Raw genomic sequence first — 24,948 nt, 5'->3', positions numbered from 1 at the left:
GGGGGCTCTCTGTGCCCCTTTGGGTGGTGACTCCTTTGGCGTTGGACGTCGGGGGCAGAGGAGGAAACGCGCCGAGTGCCCCTCCTGCGGGATCTGCAGGGAAATGGAAGGGCGGTGGGGGCTGTGCCAAGCAGCCCCCACACTGAGACCAGCCCCGCGCAGAGAGCCCGGGGAGACTGAAAGCTGCTGGAACATTCCACGCGCACCGTCTCCTCTAACACAAGCCTGGAGGCCGCCTACCGGGTGGGTCTCAAACACCAGGAGAAAGATGACGTTCCAGAGCGCAGGCTCCCCCCCCCCCCCGTGGGCGCCTCCTCCGCGGGCACCTCCTCCGCGGGCGGCATCGGGCGTGTGGGAGGCGGAGCCCGGGGTGCTCGGAGAGCCCCCAGCGCAGGGACCAGGCCAGCGCGCTCTGGAGCACAGCTCCTGCTCCTTCCTCCACCATCCAGGGCTGCGCCGTGCACGCCCAGTGGGGGAGGCCGACCCGCCGCCCACCGTCCGCCTTACAGCACTCACGGCGCAGCCGGGGCGCCACGTCCAGTGTCCGCGCAGCGGGGGCGGCGCCCTCGGGGAGGGACGTGAGGACAAGCCGCAGAGGGGGCGGCCGGGTCCGCGATGGGCAGGCGGAAGGCGGCGGCCGAGAAGAGCCGTGCTGAGTGGCCCCCGGCTGCAGTGGGCAGGAGGGAGTGGCCGGGCGGCGTGTCTGGCGCGGGGGAGGCGGGTGGCCAGAGCGACACGGAGGCACGTGTGGGAAGCCGGTTCCCGAGCTCGACCCCGAGTTTGCCAGCAGGAGGAGGTCATTCCTGGGGCTGCCATTCCTGAGAGGGGGCGCCCCAGGAGCAGTGGGACTGGGGTGGGCGTGATTCCTTGCAGCCACGCGCCTTCCTGCGGGCTGAGCCAGGCGGGCGGAAAGTGCCAGAACCAGGAGCTTCGCCCACCTCCTCCCACTCGGTCCTCACAGCCACGCTGTGTGCTGAGCGCTGCTGCAATCTCCCTTTACACCCGGGGACACTGAGGCACAGGGTTCCGGGACCGGCGCCTGGCAGAGCTGGGATGGAACCAGGTGGTGCGGTCTATGGCTCTGTTCAGTGTTGGACAGAGTCCTCGAGCAGGAGCTCCTTCTCCTTCTCCTCACCATCGTGGTGAGGCCGGACCCCCAAAAACAGCCCGGCCGGCCTAGGGCAGAGCTGTCCCCCAACAGTGGGCCTGCGTGTGTGTTCGCCAGTTTAGGAGAACGTTCAGCAATGGCCTGGGAGCCGACCTCGGGTAGCCACGTGGGGATTCGCAAGGAGGCCTGGACACGCAGGGCCGGCGGCTGAGGATGACGACGTGGCACGGAGCAGCTTTATAAGGGCCTGTGCAGGTGACAGGCTGACGGCAGCTCGTGTGGGAACCCCGTGAGCTCTAAACAACCTCCGGTGTCACCAGGGTCGCAAGGATGCCCGGCCCGGGGAGGGGTCCGGGTGCTCGCACATCTGGAGCCCGCACGAGGGGCGACCACAGGAGCCGAAGGCTTTATTTTGAAGGAAGATGCAGGATGATTGCTTCCAGGTCGCTCACGGGCGGCTGGGGGACGGGGGAGCAGGCCCAGTAGTGTCCCGAGAGCAGGGTCCCGTAGCCAGCACAGAAGGTGCTGCCTGCCGCCGTCTGGTCACCACGCCAGGTCTTCAGCAGGGCCGACAAACCACGCATTTGGAAGGAATCGAGTTCCTGCCGTGGGTTGGGATCGCATTTGGGAGATTATCATCCTGCGGCTACCAACACCGTGATCCTAAATCTCCTACACTTGAACAAAAGGCCAAGTTAGAAAGCTGTCTTCGTCCAGGCCACAGCCAGATGCCGCCGCTCCTGGAGGCGCCGCCTGCCTCGGACACATGCCGCCCACCACCGTCCTCATCAGTGACCGTGAGCGGACATCGAGGGGTCCCCAGCTGTTTGGTAAAGGACCCGAAACATGAAATAGTCAAGCTCAAGTGTAGACGTACACCCGCACTGGACCAAACCAAGCTAACTCTAGGAACACAAGGAATTTTAAAAATTGTAATTGCCCTCAGGTGATTGTAATTATCCTAATTACCTTTTAAATTCTAATTACCTTCAGAAGTATTCAAGAAGACATCACATTTATAGAGTCAATAGAGAATGCCATGAAAGGACAGAGTTCTTGGGTATTAAAATTATAGTTGCCGGCCTTACAAGAAGATACTGGTCAACTGGACTGGAAAATCAAGGCCAGGGAAGCTTCTAGAATGTAGAACGAGAAGATGAGGCAGACAGAGGGGATCGACCCGGGGGATCCAGAAGGAGGGACGCGGGAGCAGAGAGCATTGGGGCCATCGAGGGGCTCCCCGGACCTGGGAACGCCCCGTCAGCTGCGGGCGCTGGCCCTGGAGACCAGCTCAGACAGGCTCAGGCCGCCACGTGCCGCGGGTTTCTCACCCGGGTTCCAAAGGACACCACTTTCAGTCTGAATTCTGTGTGCCGTGCTGTGGGCGGGAGAAGGAGCCCAGGCCACTACAAGTGTCCGTGGCTTCCCGCCACCGAGGGTTAGTCCTCACCGGGCTGAAGCGCCACGAGGGTCCCCGGGTCTCCTCTGCCATGCAGCTGCTCCATCCGTGGGGACGCGGGAAGCCCCCACTGGCCATCACCCCCAGCTCAGTGTCGGCGCCCATTGGCCAGCACTCGTCACATGAGCCGGCGCAGCGGCATGGGACCCGGGAGATGTGGGGGAGGTGCTGTCCTCGAGGTGTGCACCTGCACACGCGGGCGTCTCCAGACACAGGGAGTCAGAATCGGAACTGTGGCTCCAACCAAGGACGGGGGTGAAGGCAAGTTCCAGCAGGACAGTCCCGATGGCCTGAGGGGGAGAGTCCAGGAGGGACGATTAGGGAAGAGGAGGACTGCATGGATGCGTGGGCTGGCAGGTGTGAAGACAGGTTGGAAGAATGAAGGTGCAGGCATGACCTGCATGTGGGGACCGTCCCCAGGGTGGCACGGAGCTCCTCCCGCCACTGAAACCCCCAAGAAGGGCTAGGCTCCGCGAGAGTGACATTGGGAGGCGGCCAGGGCACCGTAAGTGCCGACAGCGACATCTCGATCCTAGGGTCACCCTGTGGACAGAGTCTGCAGGCTTGGTCTGGGGTCCGACACTGAGTACTTATGTTGGGGTTCCTTAGTAGAGGGACAAGGGCAAGGGGAGGTGAAGGAGGGTAGGGGCCCCATATCATCTTCCTAGAGCTCCAGGAGTCAGAGGGGTCTCCCTGGGACCCCTTAACGGGGACAGTCACCCACAGCCCCCAGGCAGGGGCCCAGGCCCGGCACGGCAGGCTGGGCTCCCAGACCAGCAAGACCAGATGGCCGTGGGCCCTGCCCTGTGCTTGGGGAGTGGTTTTTCCTGTTCCTGACAGCCTCATGCCAGAAACCCTGGGATTTCCACCGATGGCAACCGTTCTTGCCTCCCCCTCTGAAAAGCCTTTCTGCCATTTGCAGAGCAAATATTTAAAGGGAGGTCTGCGGTTGCCCTCGCTTAGCTGGCTCATGAGTCCCCTTCAGGTCCATTTCACAGATGAGGACACTGAGGTGGGAAGTGAGGGGACCCAGCCGGGGACACAGGTGGTGCGTGGAGGAGCCAGTCCATCCATACAAGGCCCCATCGTTTGGGGGGGAAGCCTGAAGTCTGGCCCGGGGCCCTGGAAGGGGTCCCTGGGGACGTGTGTCTCCTCCCTGTGCCCGTGTGTGTGGCTTGTCCCTCTGAGAGACCCCCAGCTCTCTATCAGTGGGGTCAGGACAGGAGGCTGAGTGTTGCTGAGCGGACTCACCCAGGGTCGTAGCCCGCTCTGGAGGGCAGGTAGGAGACGTTCCTGGAACGTGGCTTCAGGACTCCATCCTCAGCCACATTGGCGGTACACAAGCCAGCCCCGAAGGTAGCGGCCGGTCTGCGGGGGGCTGTCCCAGGAGCCAGAACTCTGGGGGCTGCTGTCCCCCGACCTTGCAGGCTGCCGAGGGAGGCCCTGGGGCGGCCAGCAGCGTCATACCCTGCCCAAAGTCCTTCCCTTACACGCCCCATCTCCTCACGCCTCGATAACGCCTCAAACCCCAGAAAATCCCACTTTCATGTTTTGCCAGCATTTTTCGCATTGTGTTTAAATCCTTTTAGGGCCTGGCATTGCCTTAGTGTGTTTACTGTTTGAAGTTTTGCAATATCTTTGTGACCATGAGCTTTGAAGCAGGCCCTGGGTGCTTTGAAAGCCTGTGTGCTCGGAGAGGTGCTGACCTCGTGGGGGCCTTTTCTGGACATGGGGGGCAGAGGGTGCTTGAGGAGCGTGCACACGGACTGTGCTGGGAAGGAGCCGGGGGGCGGTGGGCGTCCGAGTTCAGCTCAGGAGGGAGCCCCGGCTGTCCAGGCTTTGTGGCCAATGTGAATGGGAGGCTGGCTGCTCACCCTGGGACACATTCTCCAGCCCCACCTCTCTCACCAGGAATTCCAGAACCTTCCTGCAGGCGGCAGAGACCAAGGCTCCAATGACTTGGCTTCATCATCTTAGAGCAAAGGAGGCCGGAGCTGGGTGTGTCCAAGAGGGCACAAACTCCATCCACGGGAAATCCAGCCGCCAGCTGCTGGGATTTCTGCCCCCTGAGCTCACTGGCTGTGGGGCCTGTGGTCACGGTCATCACACGTGGACCCAGCGTGGAGGGGGAGGGGAGGGGAGGGGGAGCAGTTGACCACGTCGGGGTTTGTTGCTCAGGAGGCGGCCTGATGGGTGTGAGGGGCCGGCCGAGTGCCCACGGGACCCCGGGCGGAGAGAGTCTGAAGTGCAAGGGACTCGGGGCATCTGGCAGGGGGAGGGACGGGCAGAGGGGCTGCCCGGTGGTCAGCGGGTGTGTGTGTGGGTGTGGGGGCGGCAGGTGAAACTGGGGGCTTCTCAGAACTTCATTTCCACAGAGCATGTAAACATCCAGGAAGGAGTCGGACGACAGGCAAGAACGTTGGGTTGAGATCTGCACCTGAGAGCTGGGTGGTGTGAGCGCCCCTCGGCGGTCAGCACTGCTGGACGGCCCTGGGAAGGGGGCTTCCTCCTGGCGCCTTCTGTTTGCTCAGGGGGCAGGCAGCCGGGGAGGGGGCCCAGAAGTCGGCCAGGGAGGGTGCTGCCCCCCTCCAGCCTCCCAGGATGGGACCCTCACCCACCCTGGCCAACTGCGTGCCGTGAGGACAGCGGCATCCCCACCCCGGAGCCCTCTGGGGGGCGGCCTGTCTCCCCCTGGCAGCACGCCCTGCCTCCCTGTTCGGCTCCCCAGGCACTCCCAGACCTCGATTCTTTGCTCCATCGAAGCCAGAACCCAAGGGCCTCCTGGCCCAGCCTGATCCTCTGATTACTGGGAGCCCACCCACCCTTGAGGGAGGCCATCAGGGACTCCAGGGGCGCCTGGCTGCCGAGTCCCCAAAGCGCCATCATCCCGGCCAGGCGCTCGGGCAGCCTGCCAGGCACCGTGCCGGGGGCTGTCGGGCAGGCACCAGGGGAATCCCGCTGGGAAGGGGGAGCCCGCCCAGCCCAGCAGGTGCCTGGCCACCTCACCAGGTGCCAGGCAGGGTTTGGCAGGGCTGTTTGATGTGGGAATTTCTTCTCTCTCTGATGAGTCCCTACTGCACCTAGAACTCAGGAGCCACCTGACATCAGGCCCCAGGTCCCCTGTGCCCCCTGCCCAGGCTGGCGCAGCCGTGGGCAAAGACGCTCCCCACTCTGGCTTCCAAGCGGGAGGAGCCCGGCCTATGGCTGAGGGCGCAGGGGTTGGCCCTGTTCTGTGAGGGGCTCTGGCAGCCCTGTGTGGGGAGGAGGGGTCACTGACGGCCAGCGGCTGCGACCCCGGGGGGGCCTCCTGTGGGTCTCTGCCACCCTCTGCCCATATGAAATACCGGATGCCTAGCTCAGTTTACATTCTGGGTAAATGATGAATAATTTTTTAGTAAAAGCGTGTCCCCAGTAGTGCATGGGATACACACAGGCTGAAAAATCATTGTTTATCTGGAATTCAAACTGGTTGAGATACCCCCGTCCTTGCAGTATCGGGGGGGACACACGGACCGGAGGCAGGATGAGGACCCCTCTAAACCACACACACCTGAGTGCTCCTTCCTGCTGCCACCACACCCTCGGCTTCCTCCTTGCCTCTGGGACCTCCTCTGCCCGTGCTCCCGGAGCCGCCCACAGCCCCTCCTCAGCCCCCATCTGTACACACCTCCCATGCTGGGACTGAAGGCGAGGGAACAGGCTGAGGGGCACGCAACTTGGAGCTGGGAGGAAGCCCTGGCACCTGGGGAGAGCCTCTCCTCAGACCACCTGCCGGCCACTTGTACTGCAAGGGTGTGCGCGTGTGTGTGCGTGTGTGCGTGTGTGTACACAGGTGCACGAGCATGCATGCAGCACGTACGGTTGTGTGTGTGTGGAAGCGTGTGCCTGCGTGTGCATGCAGGCACGTGCAGGTTATATGTGTTCAGGTGTGGATGTACGCATATCGGTGCACGAGTGTGCAAGCACACGCAGGTGTGTGCACGTGTGTGCCTGTGTGTGCATGCAGGCACGTGCAGGTGTATATGTGTTCAGGTGTGGATGTATGCATATCGGTGCACGAGTGTGCAAGCACACGCAGGTGTGTGCACGTGTGTGTATGCAGGCATGTGCACGCACAGATGTGTGTGGGTGTGGGTGTGTGTATGCAGGCACGTGCAGGTGTGTGTACACACATGTACATGCAGGCACACATGTGTATGTGTGTGTGGATGTGTGTGCGTGTGTGCATGCAGGCACGTGTAGGTGTGTGTGTGGGTGTGCATGTGTGTGCACAGGTGCATGAGTGTGCATGCAGGCACACTTCGGTGTGTGTGCATGTGTGCATATGTATGTGTGTGCGTGCGGATCCGTGCAGTTTCCCAGGGGCGTGGTGTCCTCCGCACAGGGCTGGAGGGCGCCTGTGGTCTAGCGGGCTGACGACTCCCGTGAGGCTCCTGAGGAGTCGCAGAGCTGCCCTGTGTGACTCTGCACAGGTGTGGGTCCCTAGCAGGTGTCCTGTGGGCAATGCTGACGGCTCCATGGGCCCCAAGTGTCTCTGAGCCTGCATGGATGCTGTGAGGCGGGCCCAGGGGACAGAAATAGTGCCACCTCATGGAGCCGCAGTGAGGAGAGGACACACTCATCCAAAGGAGCCTTAGCCCAGCTCCTGGAGCCTGCACGGAGTCAGTGACCACCAGGTGTCCGGGCCCCTTTGTCCTTGTCCTAGTGAGTCTTATTCTTTTAGCTGAAACTCACCTGTTTCTGCTCCTCAGCACCGGCCAGACCCGTTTCTGGAGGCCCCGGACTAGGAGCCCATTCAGGGGCTGCGGGACGACTGTGCTCCGCGACCGGCCGGGTTGGCGGCCACGGCAGACCACGGCACCCTCTGCTGGGCGTGGGGAAAATGCCACCTCGACCCGCAGAGCTTGTTCTTTGGCCCGTGGCTGGGGTTGGCCGGTCGTCCGGGGGACAAGCAGACAGGCTGGGCCGCACACCCCGAGTTTGCATGTGGGGACAGCGACATCCAAGCAGGTGACAGGTGTGCCAAGGAGAGGGAGGCGTGTGAAGCCTGGCCCTGGCTGGTCTGGAATGTGAGATGTCCCTCGAGCACGGGCCTCGCTGGGCATTGGGACGCAGTGGTGGACCCAGGGTGCTCCCGCAGTGTAGCCAGCTCTGGTGCAGCCGGGACGACCCGGGACCGCACAGGGAGGACCTGCCCGCAGGCGGGACGCACTGTCCCCAGGGAAGCAGCCCAGTCCCCAGCCTACCCACTGCGTGGCCTTGGGCATCCCTGCGTCCCTGGGCCCGGGCCCTAGTTGATGCAACAGAAATCCTCTGAGACCCCGGCCCTGAGCGTGACCCCAAAATGTACAGGAGGGAGGGTGCTAACAGCTACCTGCTGCCCAAACACGAGGAGTGTCCCTGTGTGAGGGGGCACGGCGGCCGGCGGGGAGGCCTTCTTTAAGGTTTGGGGGCGACTTCCTGCCCTCGGCTTGCTGCGGCAGCTACACGGCAAAGGGACGTGCCTCAGACGGACCTGAAGTCCTGAAAACCAGTCTCTCTCTTGCTTCGGGGGAGGCTGTGGAACACGGACCCTGGGTGTGTTATCCCGTGCCGACTGTCTGGGCAGCGGGAAAAGCTGAAAGTTACCCTGGGGAGGAAGGAACGGACCGTCCGCCTTCCGCCCGTGCCCGGGGCCTCACACGCTGCTGACCCCACACTTTCCTCCCTCGCGCGGCTCCCCCTGCGCCCCTCCGCAGGGCAGGTGGACCTGGAGTGCACCGAGCGCCTCCTCCGGGCTCCGCCTTGGCCACACGGAGGGTCCAAGATGAGGAGGACACGTTGGCTTCTGCCAGTATTTTTGGTTTTACACATTTGGTATGAAGCGGTCTCTCCGTGTCTTCAAAGTTGTAATTCCGGGGACCAGAGACAGTGGGCACGTCCCCACCCCCCCATTTGCTGGCTTCCTGTAGTTTCATTTGTGAAATACCTATTCAGGTCTTTGCCCACATTTTACTTTTTCTTGCGTCTTCATTATTGGTGTGCAGGAGTAACGGCTGGAACAGCACAGGGTCCCCGCCACCCGTGCACGCTCCGCGGGCCGCGTGCGCCCCGAGCTCACCTCCCCGGGGCCGCGCATCCGCCCGCACACCCTCGCCTGCCCCCGCGGCCGCCTCCAGCCTTCCCCGTAAAGCGGGCCCCCTGGCAGTTCGTTCTGTCAGTCTGTCTGAAAATGACCTTAGCCAGCCTTCATTTGTGAAGGCTATTTTCACCGGTTTTAGAATTCAGGGCTTACATGTTTTCCGTTCGATGATGCTGAGGATGTTTTTCCGTGGACACTGAGCTTCCCTCGTCCCCGGTGTCACCGTGCCCTGCGGTCCCGGACGTGTCTTCTCCCGCTGCCTTCAGGCTTCTCGCTCTGTCTTCTTTGTCAGCTGCCTGTGTCCAGGTGTGGATCTTTGTATTTATTCTCCTCTGGGTCTCTGATCTTCTTGGATCTGTGGTTTGGTGTTTTTAATCAAATTTGGAAATATTTTAGCCCTCATGCATGTAAATGTTTCCTTCTGTCTCCTTTTCCTTCCCTTTGGGGACTCCACTCACCTGTGGGTTAGGTCACCTCATATCATCCCACGGAGCATGGGTTCTGTTCACGTGTATGAGAACCTTTTTCCCCCTTTGTGTGCTTCCGTTTGGGTAATTCCTGTTGGTGTCCCTTCGGTTCCCTGATTGTCCCTTCTGGACGGCCGGGGGGCTGTCGGTCCCATCCCGTGAATGTTTGAATCTAGATATTACATTTCAGTCACGGGATTGCTCTTCGGCTGCTGCAGTGTTCACAGCTGCCCAGACGTCCCCATTCCTTGCTCGCCGCGTGCGTATTTCCCCAGAGGCTCTCGTTGTACTCATCGGAGAGTCTGTGTCTGCCAGCTTCAGTGTTTGTGGCTGTTGGTACATTTCTGTTCAGTTTCTTCTCTCAGTTGTAGATCACACCTGCCTTCTGCGTGAGCCTCTAGCCTCTCGACTTGTTTGTCCCTGGGTCCCTGGACGCTGGCCCCAGGCGTGCAGCTCAGGAGCTGGACAAAAACTTGAGAGAGGTTAACATGGCGACATTGGGGCTCCCCCTTCCGGGGCTCCCTCCTCTCTCGGATATTCCCCTGCCATTTCTAGCCACTTTGGAAGCTCCAGACTCTCCCCTGGGGACCCCCAGCCAGCCAGCCTGGTGCACCCACTCGAGTGCCGTGGTCATGTGGCGTGGGGTGAGGAGTCCTCAGAGGGAAAGTCAGACAAACATGCACCATGTGCCTGTGATTCCCTTGGTTCAGGGGTCACGGCCCCTCCAGTGTCTGCCTGCCCTTGGCCACTGTCCAGAACCTTCAAAAGGTTGCCCGCACAACTGCGTTTGCAATTGCTATCAGCAGGAGGGCCATGGTAGCCTGCCTCAGAAGCTGAAAGTCAGGAGGCAAACTTTCAAAGACAATTTCAATGCAAAGTGAGCCACTGGAGCTTCTGCAGCCCATGGGGACAGATGGGGTCAATGGAACGCCCTTTCTGCTGACATGGGAACGGAGAGCCCGGCAGCGTCACTCCTGAGCCTGTGGCTCAGGCTCCCCGAGGGCGTTTGCATGCTCTTCCATCAGCCACAGACCCGCCACGGGGAGCCATGCTCTCCCTCTCCTGCTCAACCCCCACCATTTGTGGTCTTCCTATGTGGTTGCCCAAAGGGCCTCTCCCTGCACCGACCCTTTGTTTCCCCAGAAAAATGTCTCCACCCATTTCCACCCCCACCCTCTCTCTTCAGGGCTCAGACTCAGAGCCTGGATCTGGACTCCTCTGGTCCTCTCCTTCCCTGTGCACCTGCCCCACCATAATCCCTGAGATGCTGGCCACACCCTAGACATAAACGTCCTCCTCGTGAGCCCCACGTGCAAATCAGTTCATGCAGCTTGAGCTCTGGGCAAAGGCTCCACAGCTCACCATTCGCATACCAGCCTTGTTTCTCCATGCGCACCTCACCCTCGAGGCTGATAAGAGATTTATGGAGGAACAGCATGCACGGGAGCCCAGAGATGGAGCTGTTGATGGAATCCAGGGAAAGCCTCAGTCCAGGGACAGCATGTGGTCCAAAACACAAGTGTCTAGAGGTTGCTTCGGAGGTCAGAGCTGGGACTGGAGGAAGCAGGGAAGGCTCCCTGGAAGAGGTGTTTCAGCAGCTGGACCTTGCAGGACGGGCAGCATCAGGGGTAGGGGAGTGGGAGGCACGGAAGGCTGAGAAGCACTTTGCACAGATGAGCTCTTTGGGTTTGGGTGCGTTTGGGCACCCACACTCATGACAGGGGTGGTGGTAGTGAGGCTGGGAGGTGAGCAAAGCCAGACTGGGGAGCGCCGCCGGTCCGAGGTCTGCCGCGCCGTGGGTGCCCGAGCTGTGTCTGTGGGTTAGCTGTGTGGCCCCGGGGCAGCGCTGGGACACTGCTGAGGGTCGCCCGTCCCTCCTTCTCGCTCTGTCCCAGACGTTCGGCGCTGCGGACTGGGAGGTCTTCCACATTGGAGAGAGGGTCTTCCTCGCAGTCGCTAACAGTCACAGCTACGACGTGGAGATGCAAGCGCACAATGATTCCTACGTCGTCAACTCGGTCATCTATGAGCTGAATGTCACCGCGCAGACCTTCGTCAAGTTCCAGGAGATTCCCACCTGCAGGTACGCCTCGCGGCGGGGGCGGGTGGGAAGGGCAGGGCCCACGGAGCGGCAGGGCCCACGGAGCGGCAGGGCCCACGGAGCGGCTCGGCCGGAGCCTGGCACGCGATCCCGGAGCCGCGCAGTGGCTCTAACGTGCACGCGTGTCCGCATCTGTTGGGGTGCACTGTGGCCTCAGAGCACCGCATGTGCGAACCTCCTCCAGCCACAGCTGAGTGACTCTGGGGCTCCTATTTGTCACCTTGGCTCTACCTGCTTTCCAACTGTGCGCTCTGTTTGTTTGCTGCAGTTCAGTGATTTTTATTAAATCCACAGATCTGTGCAACCATCACCAGGGGGTTTTAGGCCGTTTTCATCACCCCAAGAGGAAACCCCCTACCATTCAGCTGTCACCCCTCCCCCCCCCCCCCCGCAGCCCCCCCCCCACCTTCTGTCCCAGTCCTGGACGTTTTGTCCGCGTGGAATCATGTGGGAGGCAACCTCTGGTGCCCGGCTGCTCTCCTCGGCCGCGGCCTCAAGGTTCCTCCACGTGATGGCTTTTCCCGGCTGAGCGATATTCCATCATGCGGGTAGATCCATTCGTGGACCCCATCCCTCACCCGCTGATGGACATTTGGGTTCTTTCCACCTTTGACCGAATGGCGTGGCTCCGCAGAATGGAAATACACCCGCTTTGGGGGCCCAGCAGGGACTCACGGCCAGACGGCTCACTTCCTGCTGCGCTCAAGCAAACCCGGCGTCTGGTAGGAGCCGCGATGCAGACAGTGTGAGCTTCTCCCCATCTCGGCCGGCGGACGGATGCCCGCGGCACCGCATGCCCGCCACCCACGACCACGCCTCAGGGAGCACAGCAGGGGCTGAATCATAGAGTCAATACTGGTTATAATCATTACTTCGGGGCTGAATCATAGAATCATAGCTGGTCGTTACTCGAGGTGGCCCAGATACGGTCCTGCTGGTGGAAGAGGGTAGAGGTGGGGCCCCTGCTGGCCTCAGCCCTGCCCCCGAGTGTCCCAGGGGCCCGTTTGAGGCCCCTGCTCAAGGCCAGCGCCCTCGGTCCCCACAGGGAAGGGACCCGGAGGCAAGTGTCCACTGAGAGAGGGTGGCCTTCTGCTGCCTGAACAGGCCGCAGCTCTGAGTGGCCGCACACAGACACACAGGCCTGGCCTCCAGTGCCCAGCTGAGCCCCGCTTGCTGCACGCAGGGGGCCCGGCTTCCCCACCTCAGAAGAATGCAGTGCGTGGGTTTGCAGTAAGAAATACAGCTTCCGAACGTAGGAGAACGTTTCTCGGTCCCCAAACCAGTATCAGGCAAGGAGCCACGGGGCAAATGGGTGACCTCACAGCCAGTGTCCTCAAACCCTGCCTCCGGGGGGGGGGGTCCTGCACGCCCCCCTGGAGTGACCGCAGGCTTGGGACCTCTTCTCTGATTCCTTCCACTGCTTTAGAGTGAGAGATTTGGCCCACATTCCACCACAGCACTGAGCGAGCCCACCGTCCACGGATGGATGAACAGCTGAGCAAACGGGTCCCTCCACATAGCGCGGTATCAGCCAGGCTTAAAGGGAGGGACGGTGACCCAGGCCACCACACACAGACCCTGGGGACACCATGCTCAGTGAGATGGGCCGCCACCAAATACGGTGTAACTCCACCCATACGAGGCCCCCCGAGCACTTGAACTCAGAGACGGAGGGTAGGGTGGGGGCGCCAGGGCTGGGGAGCTGGTTAGTGTTTAATGGGGACAGAGGTTGGGTTTGGGACTTTCTCCTGCAGACGGATGCTGGTGATGGTTGCACGGTGTTATGAACGTACTCAGCACCACTGAACCGTACACTTGAGGATGGTTAAGATGGCACATTTCATGCTAGTTGTATTTTATAAATTTTAAAAATGTTTTAAAAAATTTTAAACAACTGGTTTGCACTTCCCTGGAATAGACCCTATTCAACGTGTGAGAAAATCGCTCTGGACCTTGGGGTGGCATGGGGCCCCTGGGTTCTGGGATTAGGGGGACTGGCTTGGAGCCGGTGCCCCGGGGTTCACTCACGTGCGCTCCCCTGTCTCCACAGTGCTCTGGACTGGGAGTTTTTCTCGGTGGGAGAAGATTATTTCCTGGTGGTTGCAAACTCCTTTGATGGAAACACCTTCTCTGTAAACAGTATTATTTACAGGTAAAGAGCCTCCAAAGGCTGCCCCCTTCCTCGTCACCTGAGTTTCCCTGGGGGGGTGAGGGGCTCACCCTCCCTGCAGGGCAGGTGACCACCTGCTGTAGCGAGTTGCAGGCTGAGCCTGGGTCACGCCCTGGGGTGGGACGTGGCCCGCGGATCCCACTGACGGCCACCTCTGCATTCTGGCCCGTGCTGCAGGCTTCCCACACCGTACTTGGAGAGTTCTTGGTAATTTATTCTATGAGATGTTCCCGTCCAGGACCGTGGTGGGTCTCTCCCTTTATCCCTTCAGTACGCGTTTGCGTGTCCTCATATAGGCGCTGGGCCTTAGCATTAAATTCGCTCTGGGAGGCTTTCAAGTTTTGTGAGTACAACACCTGGGGCCTTTTCCTTTCCATTTCCAGCTGCTTATCACGAGTTAACTGTTGTGTTTAGCCGCCCAACCAAATTATCATCTCAGGTCTGCTAGCTTTTCTTAAGAAGAGTCTCGTGGCACTTCTAGGGGTATAATTACATCCGTGAGTACAAGCCACTCTGCCTCTTGATCTCTAATGTTTGTGCTCCTTACTAGTTTTCTTAATTAGCTAGAAATTCCAGAACAATCTCGACGGCTCAGGAAGCTGCCGTCTTCCCAGCGCACGGGACTGACTTCAAGTGTTTGCGTCCATAATAGCACACGAGTTGGACTGCAGTTTTCTTCTGGGGACTTACCCTTATCCCATTTGATCTGGAGCCCAACTCAATAAATACACATGCAGAGTTTTCTACCTACACCCACGGACTGGGGTAGTTCAGATAGTAGGATCTGTTTTCTCTGCGGTTAGCTTAAACTCTGCTATAAAGCCGCCTGGGCTTGGCTTCTTTCCAGGGGTGTCTCTCGAGCAACTTCCCCGATTTCTCCCATGGTTACTGGTGGAACCAGGCTTTTCACCTCCTCTCCAGACGATCTGGGTCGTCCGTATCTTACTAGAAAAACCATTGATTTTCTTTAGACCTTCTAACTTATTAGAAAGTAGAGTTTTCAACATGACAAAGGAGTGTTAAAATTCATGTGGAAGAATAGATTTTCAAAGGTCGCCAAGAAAATTTTGAAAAAGAAGAATAGTGAAGGAGGCTCCCGCCGCTTGGAGACAGCAGATGGTTTCTGCCGAAAGCAAGCGTGAAGGTGGAGTAGCGCACAGCCCAGAGGGGAGCCCGCGGTTTACATCCTGTAACGCGACTGGTGGCGTGTTTCTGGTCAATGGGAAAAGGACGCGTGCTTGTAGGTAACTTCCTGTCTGTCTGGAGGAAAACAAAGCTGTAGCCTGCTTCATATTATGTAGAAAAATAAACTTCACAGGGTTTAACAATGTAAATGTAAAAACTCAAACAGCAGAAACATTAGCGGAAAGGCTAAGGCGACTTTGACCGCGCAGTTGCACGGGAGGTCTCGGGGACCTCCTCAGACGAGGCCGGCGGAGGCCGCCAGGGCGACTCCCTAGCCTTCAGGGTTTCTGCGGAAAAGGCATCCCGTTCAAAATCAAAGAAAACAACTGACCACACATTTGACAGAAAAGCAACCTGTACAAATTGATAAAAGACTGTCTTAATTGGGAGACATGGGCAAGGATATGAACAGGAATGACAGGAAGAAAATGCAAAAACTGTGAGTGAGCATGAAGAGCTGTTTCCTCGAAGCCGGAGGACGGCACACGGAGGCCGTCGGGACAGGAACCACCCAGCCTCCCCGGGAAGTCACCTGGACAAATACCCAAACGAAAACACTCCTGCCCTTTGACCCAGGCGCCCCGCCCTAGGGACTCCACCCTCGGGAACCACCCGCCCGTGGATCCCTTTGGGGGGCAAAGCCTAGAACCCTGACTCTGCGGGAGGCATGACGGCGGGGTGGGGGTGGGGGCGGGTCGTCCAGCGCCAGGAGCTGCTACCCCCTTTGAAAACAGGGGGGCGCCACGCCGGTGTGGTGACGGGTGTGCGTTTGGGGTGCGCGCTCGCTGTGCACACCGGCCCCAGGAGTGGGGGGAGGTTCCAGCTCAGCCCCGACAATTAACCTTCTGGCACGGCCAGGATCCTGTCCATGTCCCCCCGCCCAGAGCTGCGGGGTCTTGGACAGGGCGGGGGGCCCATTCCAGGCCTCAGTTTCCCTCTTTGCGGGCTGAGTATGGCGCGGGGGGCTTGTGCAGCCGGGACGGGTGGGGGGGCGGAGGGACAGGCGCAGGCCTGGAGAGGGCGCCACTGCGCTTCCCCCTCGGCCTGCAGGGGCGAGGCTGACCGCGTGTCTCCCGCAGGTGGCAGGGCTACGAGGGCTTCGTGGCCGTGCACAGCCTCCCGACCTTCGGCTGCAGGGACTGGGAGGCGTTCCGCACCGCGGCCGGCTCCTACCTCCTCTACTCCAGCGCCAAGGAGCCCCGCTCCCGCGTACTGAAGCTGAGGACGGGCTGATGGCACCCCCGCACCCCACACAGAGGCCTGGGGGAGCCAGCGTTCGGCCGTCCCCGACCCACACCCGGCGGGGACACCTGTCCGCCTCGCTGTCCCGGTAACCGTGGCGGCCGGGCAGATGGCCCGCTGGAGCCCCGTGCTGTCCTGCAAGTCTGCGCGTCCTGCAGGGATTTCTCTTTAAAAGGAAAGTTCACACAAAATGTTACCTCAAAACCAGCGGGGCCCCATCACCGTCCGCGGTGGCCCTCTCCCACTGCCCTGGCCAGCCCGGATGCAGAAGCGGGCTCAGTGCTGTTTTAGTGTTTTGTACCAGCTATTTATTGTGTTCTATCTATACAGAAATATATTTATGACGCTCTTTACCCAAAGCAAGGCAGTGTCGGCGTGTGTCTGGGGACAGCCCTCCGTAAACAGGTCACAGGGCGGCAGGACGCACTCCACCACCGCAGGGCCATGGGCCTTTGAGGCTCTAGTCCCCCAGATCTACAGGGAGCTGCTTCCTCTGGCCTCAGTTTCCCCAGGAATGCAGTGGAGGTTGGTTTAGGTGAGGAATCGCAAGGGCTGCGGGTCAGGTGTCCCACCCGTGGGAGCCCGGGCCCGTCCACGGGGTCCGTGCGGCTGTGCACGCTGGCTGGCTCCCCGGTCACTGCAGCTGGCCTCGTGGGCGTGCAGGGTGGACTTAGAACGCCTCCTCGGGGCCGCGCTCGCTCAGCTCCTCTCAAGTCTGACGCCCCAACCCTGTAGCAGGCGGGGGCCTCCTGCTTCCCTGGGAACCGGGGGAGGCGGGGAGGTGCCCTCACCACGAGGTGCCCTCCCTCCTCCAGGCAGGCCTCCTGGATGTAAATCAATGCTGTGTGCTGGAGGCTTTGCCGGGGAGGCCCCGTGGGGTCCGCACACAGCCGGGAGAGTGGGGCTGGGGCGAGGCCAGGCCTGTGCCATACCCGTGGCCACGGGCTCTGGGAGAGCGAAGGCCTGGGAGGGGATGTGGAGCCAGGCTGCTCAGGGGCCCACACTTGTTTCAATGCTCTGCCGCTTCTGTCTTGAAATTCTCGGTGATCTTTGCCCAAGATCACAGAACAAGGGGCACAGTGCGGCTCCAGCGAGCCGGAGTCTGGCTCCCCAGGGCCACATGCGTATGAAACCGAGTGCCCATCCTACCCACTCCCAGGAAGGAAAGCTGGGCCTCAGGTGGGCCAGATGGGGATTTCAGGACTGTAACCTGGGCCCTCTTCACTTCCAAAAGCTGGGATTTTTCTAGAGCCCCCTTCAGGCCAGTGAGTGGGCTGTGTGCCTCAGGGAGGGCTGGGGCTGATCTCGGATAGGACGTCCCTCCCAGGCAGAACCACAAAGGACAGGGGGTGGGGTTCTGGGGCCCCAGGGTGTCTGGGCCATGTGCTATGGTGACAGCCGTGGGTCTGCTGGTCCGGGGAAGCTGGCTGAGGATGCCACATAAAAATGCAGGACCTCCAGTTACATTTGAATCACAGATAAACAACAGGTGCTTTTTTTTAGTTGACATAGATCCCCAATACTGCACAGAACGTATACTAAGGGATGTTTGTGGTTTACTTGAAGTTCAGATTCGAATGGGCGTCCTGTGCTTTGGTTTGCTCCATCTGTCTGCATTCCTTGGAGGGGCTGTGGTGGACGAGACCCTCCTAGGGTCTGCTGGTGGGGACAGGTCCTGATTTTATCTGAGACGTGACACAAGGAGGAGAGTCAAGGCAATCACGGGCTGGGGTGGCCGCCCCACGATGACTCTATGTGTCAACTCAGAGGGTATTTCTGGGGGAGATTAACACAAGTCAGAGGACTCTGGGTAAAGCAGATGGCTTTCCACAAAGCAGGGTTCCCCCCAGTCAGGGGGAGGCAGGGTTGGAGCAACCGAGCAGCCTCCCCGAGCAAGGGGGATTCTCTAGCAGACCGCCTTCAGACTAGAGCTGCACTTTCGGCCCTGCCCAGTGTCCCCCAGGCCAGTGGCCCTCAGCAGCCTCTGAAACCCTCTGCACCTTGTGACAAAGCTCTTCTCCCTCCCAAATCCGTCCTGTCGGTGCGATGCTCTGCAGAGAGAGCCCTGGCGAGCACAATGGGATGACAGACAAAGCACTCAGGAGTCAGGACGTCTTGTGTTTGGTTCCATGTGCTATTTCCCAATCACCCAGCCTCAGTTTACCCACGGGGGAGGGCCAGCTGGGCGCCATCCCACGCAGCTCCTCTCTCCCTGGAGTGACCTGGACAGACATGCGCCAGCTTCCTCTCGGCCGGGCTGGGGTCGCTGTGGTGTCTGGCTCGCCCTGGGGGCTGGGGGCCGGGGGGCCGGGGGCTGGGGGCCGGGGTGGCCCCCAGGGAGGAAGGAGGCAGGTGATGCAGCAGCACACACAGTGGGAGCAACCACATCCCTGCCCGGGGCTTCACCCTCAAACAGTGCCACCACGTCCTTGGCACAATATCTGATCTCTGTTCTCCTGGGTGGAAACAGAAAAATGTAAATCAAGATTTGTTTAAATTATGAATGCAAACAAGAGGAGAAATGGACAGAACGTTAAAATATTTACATCTTTTCAAGTAAGCTCTTCTGGTTTCTGTCCTGTTGAACGTTTGCAAGGCGGCATGCGGTTTCGTGTGAATTTGCGTGTGATTTGACGTGGCCACGTTCTTGTCCTGTTGGCAGCCGTGCTGTACTTCGTCGGGGCAGTAGTCTGGGGCTGGCCGAGCCGGGCCTCTTTTGTCAATCCACGGGATTCTCTTCAAGGGCCTTCACTGATAAATAAGGTCATTTCTTCGAAGTCGTGTTTTCCGGGAGAAATACTGTCCGTGGCAGTTTCTGCCGGCCCTCCTCACTTCCAGGCTCCCTCCTAAACCCGAACGAGGCTCAGCACGACCAGTCCCATCAGTGCAGCCAGGATGGGACTTTGCCTCTTTCACAGTCTGTCAGGTCAGTAAGTGGAGGAGTGCTGGCGAGGTCCTCGGGCACTGCGGTCATTGCTTCCGGCTGATGGGCTCCTCTTCCAGGCACCTCTTAACCTCACCACCACCAACACAGCCCTCGGCCTCTGCCACACACACGCACACCCTCCCATATGCACACCCACTCATGCACACACACATGTACACCCCACTCTCACACACATACATGCACATGCGCAAACCCATGTAGACCCCACTCTCACACACATACATGCACACCCATGCACACACATGTACACCCCACTCACACACATACATACACATGCATGCACACACATGCGCACACCCATGCACACACACGTAGACCCCACTCACACACACATACATACACACCCATGCACACACGTACACCCCACTCTCACACACATACACACACATGCATGCACAGACATGCGCACACCCATGTAGACCCCACTCACACACACACATGCACACACGTACACCCACACACACTTGTACACCCCACTCTCACACGCATACATACACATCCATGCACACACCCATGCACACCCATGTACACCCCACTCTCACACACATACACACACACATGCATGCACATACATGCACACACCCGTGTAGACCCCACTCTTACACACACGCACACACATGTACACCCCACCCTCACACACACACATACACACCCACACATGCACACACGTACACCCACGCACACTTGTACACCCCACTCTCACGCGCATACATACACACCCATGCGCACATGCATGCACACACCCATGCACATACATGTACACCCATGTAGACCCCACTCTCACATACATACACACCCATGTGAACACCCATGCACACATATGCATGCACACACATGCATGCACACATGCATACACACTCTCACATGTGCACAAGCACACATACCCCACACTTGTGCACACACATGCACGCATACACACAGGTGTGCACACATCTTCCAGTCCCTTCTAGCCAAGGACTATGTCTTGCGCGGCTCCCCCGGGGCCTGGATCAGCTGAAGTTCAGTGCCGGCTGATGGTCTAGGTGGCAATGGCTGTCTGCTCACACTAAGTGCCCACCATGCGCCGGCTGCCCTGCCTGGCCTGGGGACGCACACGACCACACAGTCCCAACCACGACTAAACTCCAGAGGCGAAAACCCAGATTCCTCGTGGTGAGCCTCAAGGCCCCACATGACCCCGCTGTCTTCTCCTCCTCTCCTCCGCCCCCTGCCCAGTCCCTCAGGCTGCACCCGCCTCCCTGCACCCGGGTCATTCACCTGCTCCTCTCCAGGCTGGCATTCTCTTGTCCTTTGTCTCAGCGTTCCCTCGCCCAGCCCCTCTGAGAGGCCCTCCCTGACTCGGGTCAACAGGAGCCCCCACCCCCAAGCTCCACTGCACAAAGACACCCTTCTCTCTACACCTGCTCGCACTTCATCGCACAACACTTAAAGAAATTCAGAACTCACATGTTTGCCACCTCCTTTGTGTCTAGCTCCTCCTCTGGAACTTCAGACCCATTCTTTATGGGCTCCCAAGCCATCCCCATGGTGCAGGTACTCCAGGCACTCCCAGCCTTCCTGGTGCTGCGGGTGCCCCAGGTGCTCCCAGCATTTCCCATGGCGCAGGTGCTCCCAGTGTTCCCCCTGGTGCAGATGCCCCAGGGGCTCCCAGCCTTCCCCACGGTGCAGGTGCCCCAGGTGCTCCCAGCATTCCCCACAGCGTGGGTGCTCCCAGCGTTCCCCCTGGTGCAAGTGCCCCAGGGGCTCCCAGGCTTCCCTGTGGTGTGGGTGCCCCAGATGCTTCCAGCCTTCCCCAGGGTGCAGGTGCCCCAGGGGTTCCCAGGCTTCCCTGTGGTGTGGGTGCCCCAGATGCTCCCAGCCTCCCCCATGGTGCAGGTGCCCCAGGTGCTCCCAGCCTTCCCTCCGGTGCAGGTGCTCCCAGCCTTCCTCCTGGTGCAGGTGCCCCAGGTGCTCCCAGCCTTCCCCCTGGTGCAGGTGCCCCAGATGCTCCCAGCCTTCCCTCCGGTGCAGGTGCTCCCAGCCTTCCCCACGGTGCAGGTGCCCCAGGTGCTCCCAGCCTTCCCCATGGTGCAGGTGCTCCAGGGGCTCCCAGCCTTCCCCAGGGTGCAGGTGCCCCAGGGGTTCCCAGGTTTCCCTGTGGTGTGGGTGCCCCAGATTCTCCCAGCCTTCCCCACAGTGCAGGTGCCCCAGGTGCTCCCAGCCTTCCCCATGGTGCAGGTGCCCCAGGGGCTCCCAGCCTTCCCTCCGGTGCAGGTGCCCCAGATGCTCCCAGCCTTCCCCACGGTGCAGGTGCCCCAGGTGCTCCCAGCCTTCCCCATGGTGCAGGTGCTCCAGGGGCTCCCAGCCTTCCCCAGGGTGCAGGTGCCCCAGGGGTTCCCAGGTTTCCCTGTGGTGTGGGTGCCCCAGATTCTCCCAGCCTTCCCCACAGTGCAGGTGCCCCAGATGCTCCCAGCCTTCCCTCCGGTGCAGGTGCCCCAGATGCTCCCAGCCTTCCCCAGGGTGCAGGTGCCCCAGACGCTCCCAGCCTTCCCCTGCTTGAGGTGTACTTTGCTCAGAAGACACAATACAGTGGGATTGTGCAGTGCACCGCTTTCCAGTTGGATGAGGGGTTCAAGCCCTGGTTCTTCCCCTTACTGTGTGCACTCGGGCAAGTCACCAAACCCCCTCAACCTTGGTCTCCTGGGGTCTTTCTCGTGTAAAATAGGGAGCCCCCTCCCCCTGGGGCTGTGGCAGGATGGCATGGTGTGGACACCGCATGGCCCGTAGCTCCTGCCCACGGGAGCGGGTTATGGCTGGCCCTGCCTCATCGCCACTTAGCTGCTCAAGGATATTTTCCTAAACAAAGTTGGCATACTGAAAATCACATGTGAAAGAAAAAGGCTGCCCTACGTTTGAACATAGATTCATTGATTTAAACCACATGCTAGCAAATCAAAGCTAACAGTAACACAGTAACACAGAACGCCCAAGGGGGTTTCCTCACTCCTGGAAGGACCGTTTCTTCCTAGAGCCCTTGCAATCACCTGTCATGCTAACAGCACGTCAGTCAGCCTGGAGTAGAGAAGAGCATCTCAGCGAGGCGTGTGGCTCTGCGACTCTGATGCAAATTTTAAATTTTGTCTTTAGTTTTGTTTAATTTTATTTTGATTTAATTTATTTACTTTATTTAATTGAGATGCACAGACCTAAGAGTCCTGTTCAGGGAGTTTTGCCCCTTGTATAAATCCAGACAGCCACTCCCAAACAAGGCCTCGAGGCTTTCTGGCCCCCCAAGGTCCCTAGTGCCCCAGTCCGGTCAATCCCCCACCGCGCCACCGCCTGCCTTCTGTACCGGCAAGCTCCGTCGTCTTCGGGTTTCCTTCAGTGCAGCTCGCGGCTCGCGGCTTGGGTTCTGCGTGCCCCCGTCCCTCAGCCCCACGGTTGGAGACTCATCCGTGTTGTTGCATCTGCACTTTGTTCGTTCTTAGTGCCGATTTTATCTTATTTTCTTATTTATTTATTTGAGAAACAGAGAGAGTGCACAGAGGGAGAGTGAGAGGGAGAAGCAGACTCCCGGCTGAGCAGGGAGCCCGATGAGGGACTGGATCCCAGGACCCCGGGATCACGACCTGAGCTGAAGGCAGATGCTTAATGACTGAGCCACCCAGGCGCGCCTCTTACTGTTGATTTTACTGCTCATTTTTGTTGCTTTATCCCCTCCTATGACGAGGCCGTCACTTGTTTATCTGTTCTATTGATCGGCTTTTGGGTGGTTTCCCGTCTGGGGCTGCGGCAAACGTCACTGAGCTCCGTGCCTGGTGCGTGTGGTCACTTCTGTCGCTGAGCATCCAGGAGCGGGGCTGCTGGGTCTCAGGGTAGGTGATGGCACGGCTTTATAACCAGCAACTCTCCAAAAGCCGGGCCGTGGCGCCATGTGCACCCCGCAGTCATGTGGTCTGGCCTTTCCCCGGGGAAAAGCACGAGGGTCAGTAGGAAGCTGCTAGAAAGAGTGAGAGAATTTCGTGACTTCAGTCGGCCCGTAAGTGCGTATAAGGACCCAAGCCCAACTTGTCCTGCTTCATTTCCACAGAGAGGACAGCAGAGCCCCAGAGAGACAGACACTGCCTGCCACGTCCACAAAACAACCGGCTGGCCCCGTGGCAGTCTCTTGTGGCCACTGTCTCAAGTGGTCCCACGCTAGTGGCCTAAAGCAACGGGAATGTATTACCTTACAGCTCTGGGGCTCAGCGTCCCAGCTGGGTCTTACCAGGCCAAAGTCAAGGTGTGGGGGGCTGCATGCCTTCTGCGGGCCCCAGGGGAGAATCCCTTCCTGCCTCTTCCAGCTTCTAGAAGCCCGCTGCATTCCTCAGCTGGGGGCTCCTCTCCCATCTTCACAGCCAGCAGTGGGGGGTCTGCCTCCCCCTTCCACCTACAACAATCACGAGGACTGCACGAGACCCACCTGGACGGCACAGGATAGTGTCCCTTTCCCAAGGCCAGCAACCCTAATCCCACCTTGTTATGGGACCTAATATAGTCACAGGTTCCGGGGATTCAAACATGGGGGCGTCTTTGAGGGCCCAGCACCCCTAGGAGCTTTGACCCCTCCCCTCTTCCACCACTAGAACAGCTGAGACTCCTCCTGCCCGGGTCTCAGACCCCCATCTATCCCCCAAGAGCTGTCCCGCATAGGGGGAGGGACCCTCGCGGTCTCATCCAACAGAACGTGCGCACCCAGTGGTTGCCCCGTGCACAGACAGGGCCTGGTGAAAACCATCCCAACCCCTTAGAGATAAACTAAGGAAACCACAAAAATCCGGCTCCAGGAGGTGAGTAAGGATTTGGACAAACCCTCCGATGACAGCCTAGCACTGTCACTGTTCCCCGAGTTACTGTGTGGTTTTGGTGCCCGCCGACCAGAATCCGAACGTTGCCACTTTCGATGATGAATGGAGTGATCCACAGAACATTTTGAAGAATCAATATGCAAAAATAGTTCAAAAAAATGAGGGAAACCCTGGCCTGCAGGTATTAAATTATACTAAACCAATTCAATTTGGTCTTGGCACAAGTTTGGAAAAGTTCAAGTTCCAGATGTCAGAAATAAAAAGATTCCAGAATAGAATTTTTTCTTTCTATTTGGATGGAAACTTTTTAGAGGTAAAAACAATGGCAGTAAATGAAAAGGGAAGATGACGTATTTATCAAATAAATAATGTTGCATTTTTAAAACTATCACAAAGTAAAGTTGAAATGCCAGCATACTGGTCCATTCAGGGCTTGACCGACTCCCCCGCGGTCTGAGGAGCGCTCACTACCAGGCCCTCGCAGGAACCAGAGCAAAGGGCGCGAGCAAACATTCACAGCAGAGGAAAACAGGCTTGAATTCTGGGGAGTTATGCCCCCAAGGTCGCCATGGGCGTCCCAGGGGCAGGTGCTCCCAGACCCGTCGTGAAGACAGGACCTGCCCGGTCCATCCCGTGGGCCTGCTACACCGTTAAAAACTCAGCCGAGTGGTTCCCGTCTGTTGGCGATGCGAGTTAGGTTTGGAAAACCTCAGGCTTGGTCCTCATTATTGTGACATCCGACTGACAGGCTCTGATTCTCGGCCCAGGGCAAGGACAGAGGTCTGGTGTTCATTCCCAGCCCTTGCTCCAGCGGTTCCAGTGAGCGGCTCTGGAGAGACCACAGAGCAGGGGGGGCTGGTGGGGACCTGGCTCTGGCCGCCCGCACGCAGGGCCGCCCTCTGGTCAACACCACCAACCCTGCGGAGACAGCAGGACCCGGCCCCCGGCCGAGCTCTGCCCATCCTGGCCGGTGCCCAGCAGTGGGCGCAGAGGGGCTGCTGCCTGAGTGAGTGTGAGGCAGCCGAGGGCTCTGGAGAGCAGGACAGCGTGTGCCTGCCCAAGGGGGCCACTTGCAGCTCCCGTGTGGATGGAGGGACGCCCCGGTGGGGCCTGGCAGGGGCAGCGCCTCAGAGCCGTGCCAGGGGGACTCACCCTGCACACAGGCTCGGACAGCCGGCCCTCAGGGAAGTCCAGCACCGAGATGACTACCGCTCAGAGACGCCCCAGGGTCCTCCTCCCTGCTCTTGCGAAAGCCTCTGTTTGGGGGAGGGGAGCGGGGTGAGGAGGGGAGGGGGCAGGGTGAGGAAGGGAGGGTGGGGGGC

General features: G+C 59.6%; 1 protein-coding gene across 1 annotated transcript in view; it reads left to right on the top strand.

Annotated features, from left to right (window-relative positions):
• TSPEAR (thrombospondin type laminin G domain and EAR repeats) overlaps positions 1 to 15,844 on the top strand; it is a 69,260-nt gene extending 53,416 nt beyond the window's left edge. The window contains exons 10-12 of the mRNA XM_032392547.1: positions 11,051 to 11,238; positions 13,307 to 13,408; positions 15,691 to 15,844. Of these exons, the coding sequence (XP_032248438.1) occupies positions 11,051 to 11,238; positions 13,307 to 13,408; positions 15,691 to 15,844 (444 nt within the window). The remainder of the gene's footprint in view (positions 1 to 11,050; positions 11,239 to 13,306; positions 13,409 to 15,690) is intronic.
• The last annotated feature ends 9,104 nt before the right edge of the window (positions 15,845 to 24,948 follow it).

This window comes from Phoca vitulina, unplaced genomic scaffold (assembly GCF_004348235.1).
Source record: "Phoca vitulina isolate PV1807 unplaced genomic scaffold, GSC_HSeal_1.0 scaffold68, whole genome shotgun sequence".
NCBI lineage: Eukaryota > Metazoa > Chordata > Mammalia > Carnivora > Phocidae > Phoca > Phoca vitulina.
The sequence above is the reverse complement of the archived record's forward strand: the minus strand, read 5'-3'. Positions and strand labels throughout refer to the sequence as shown.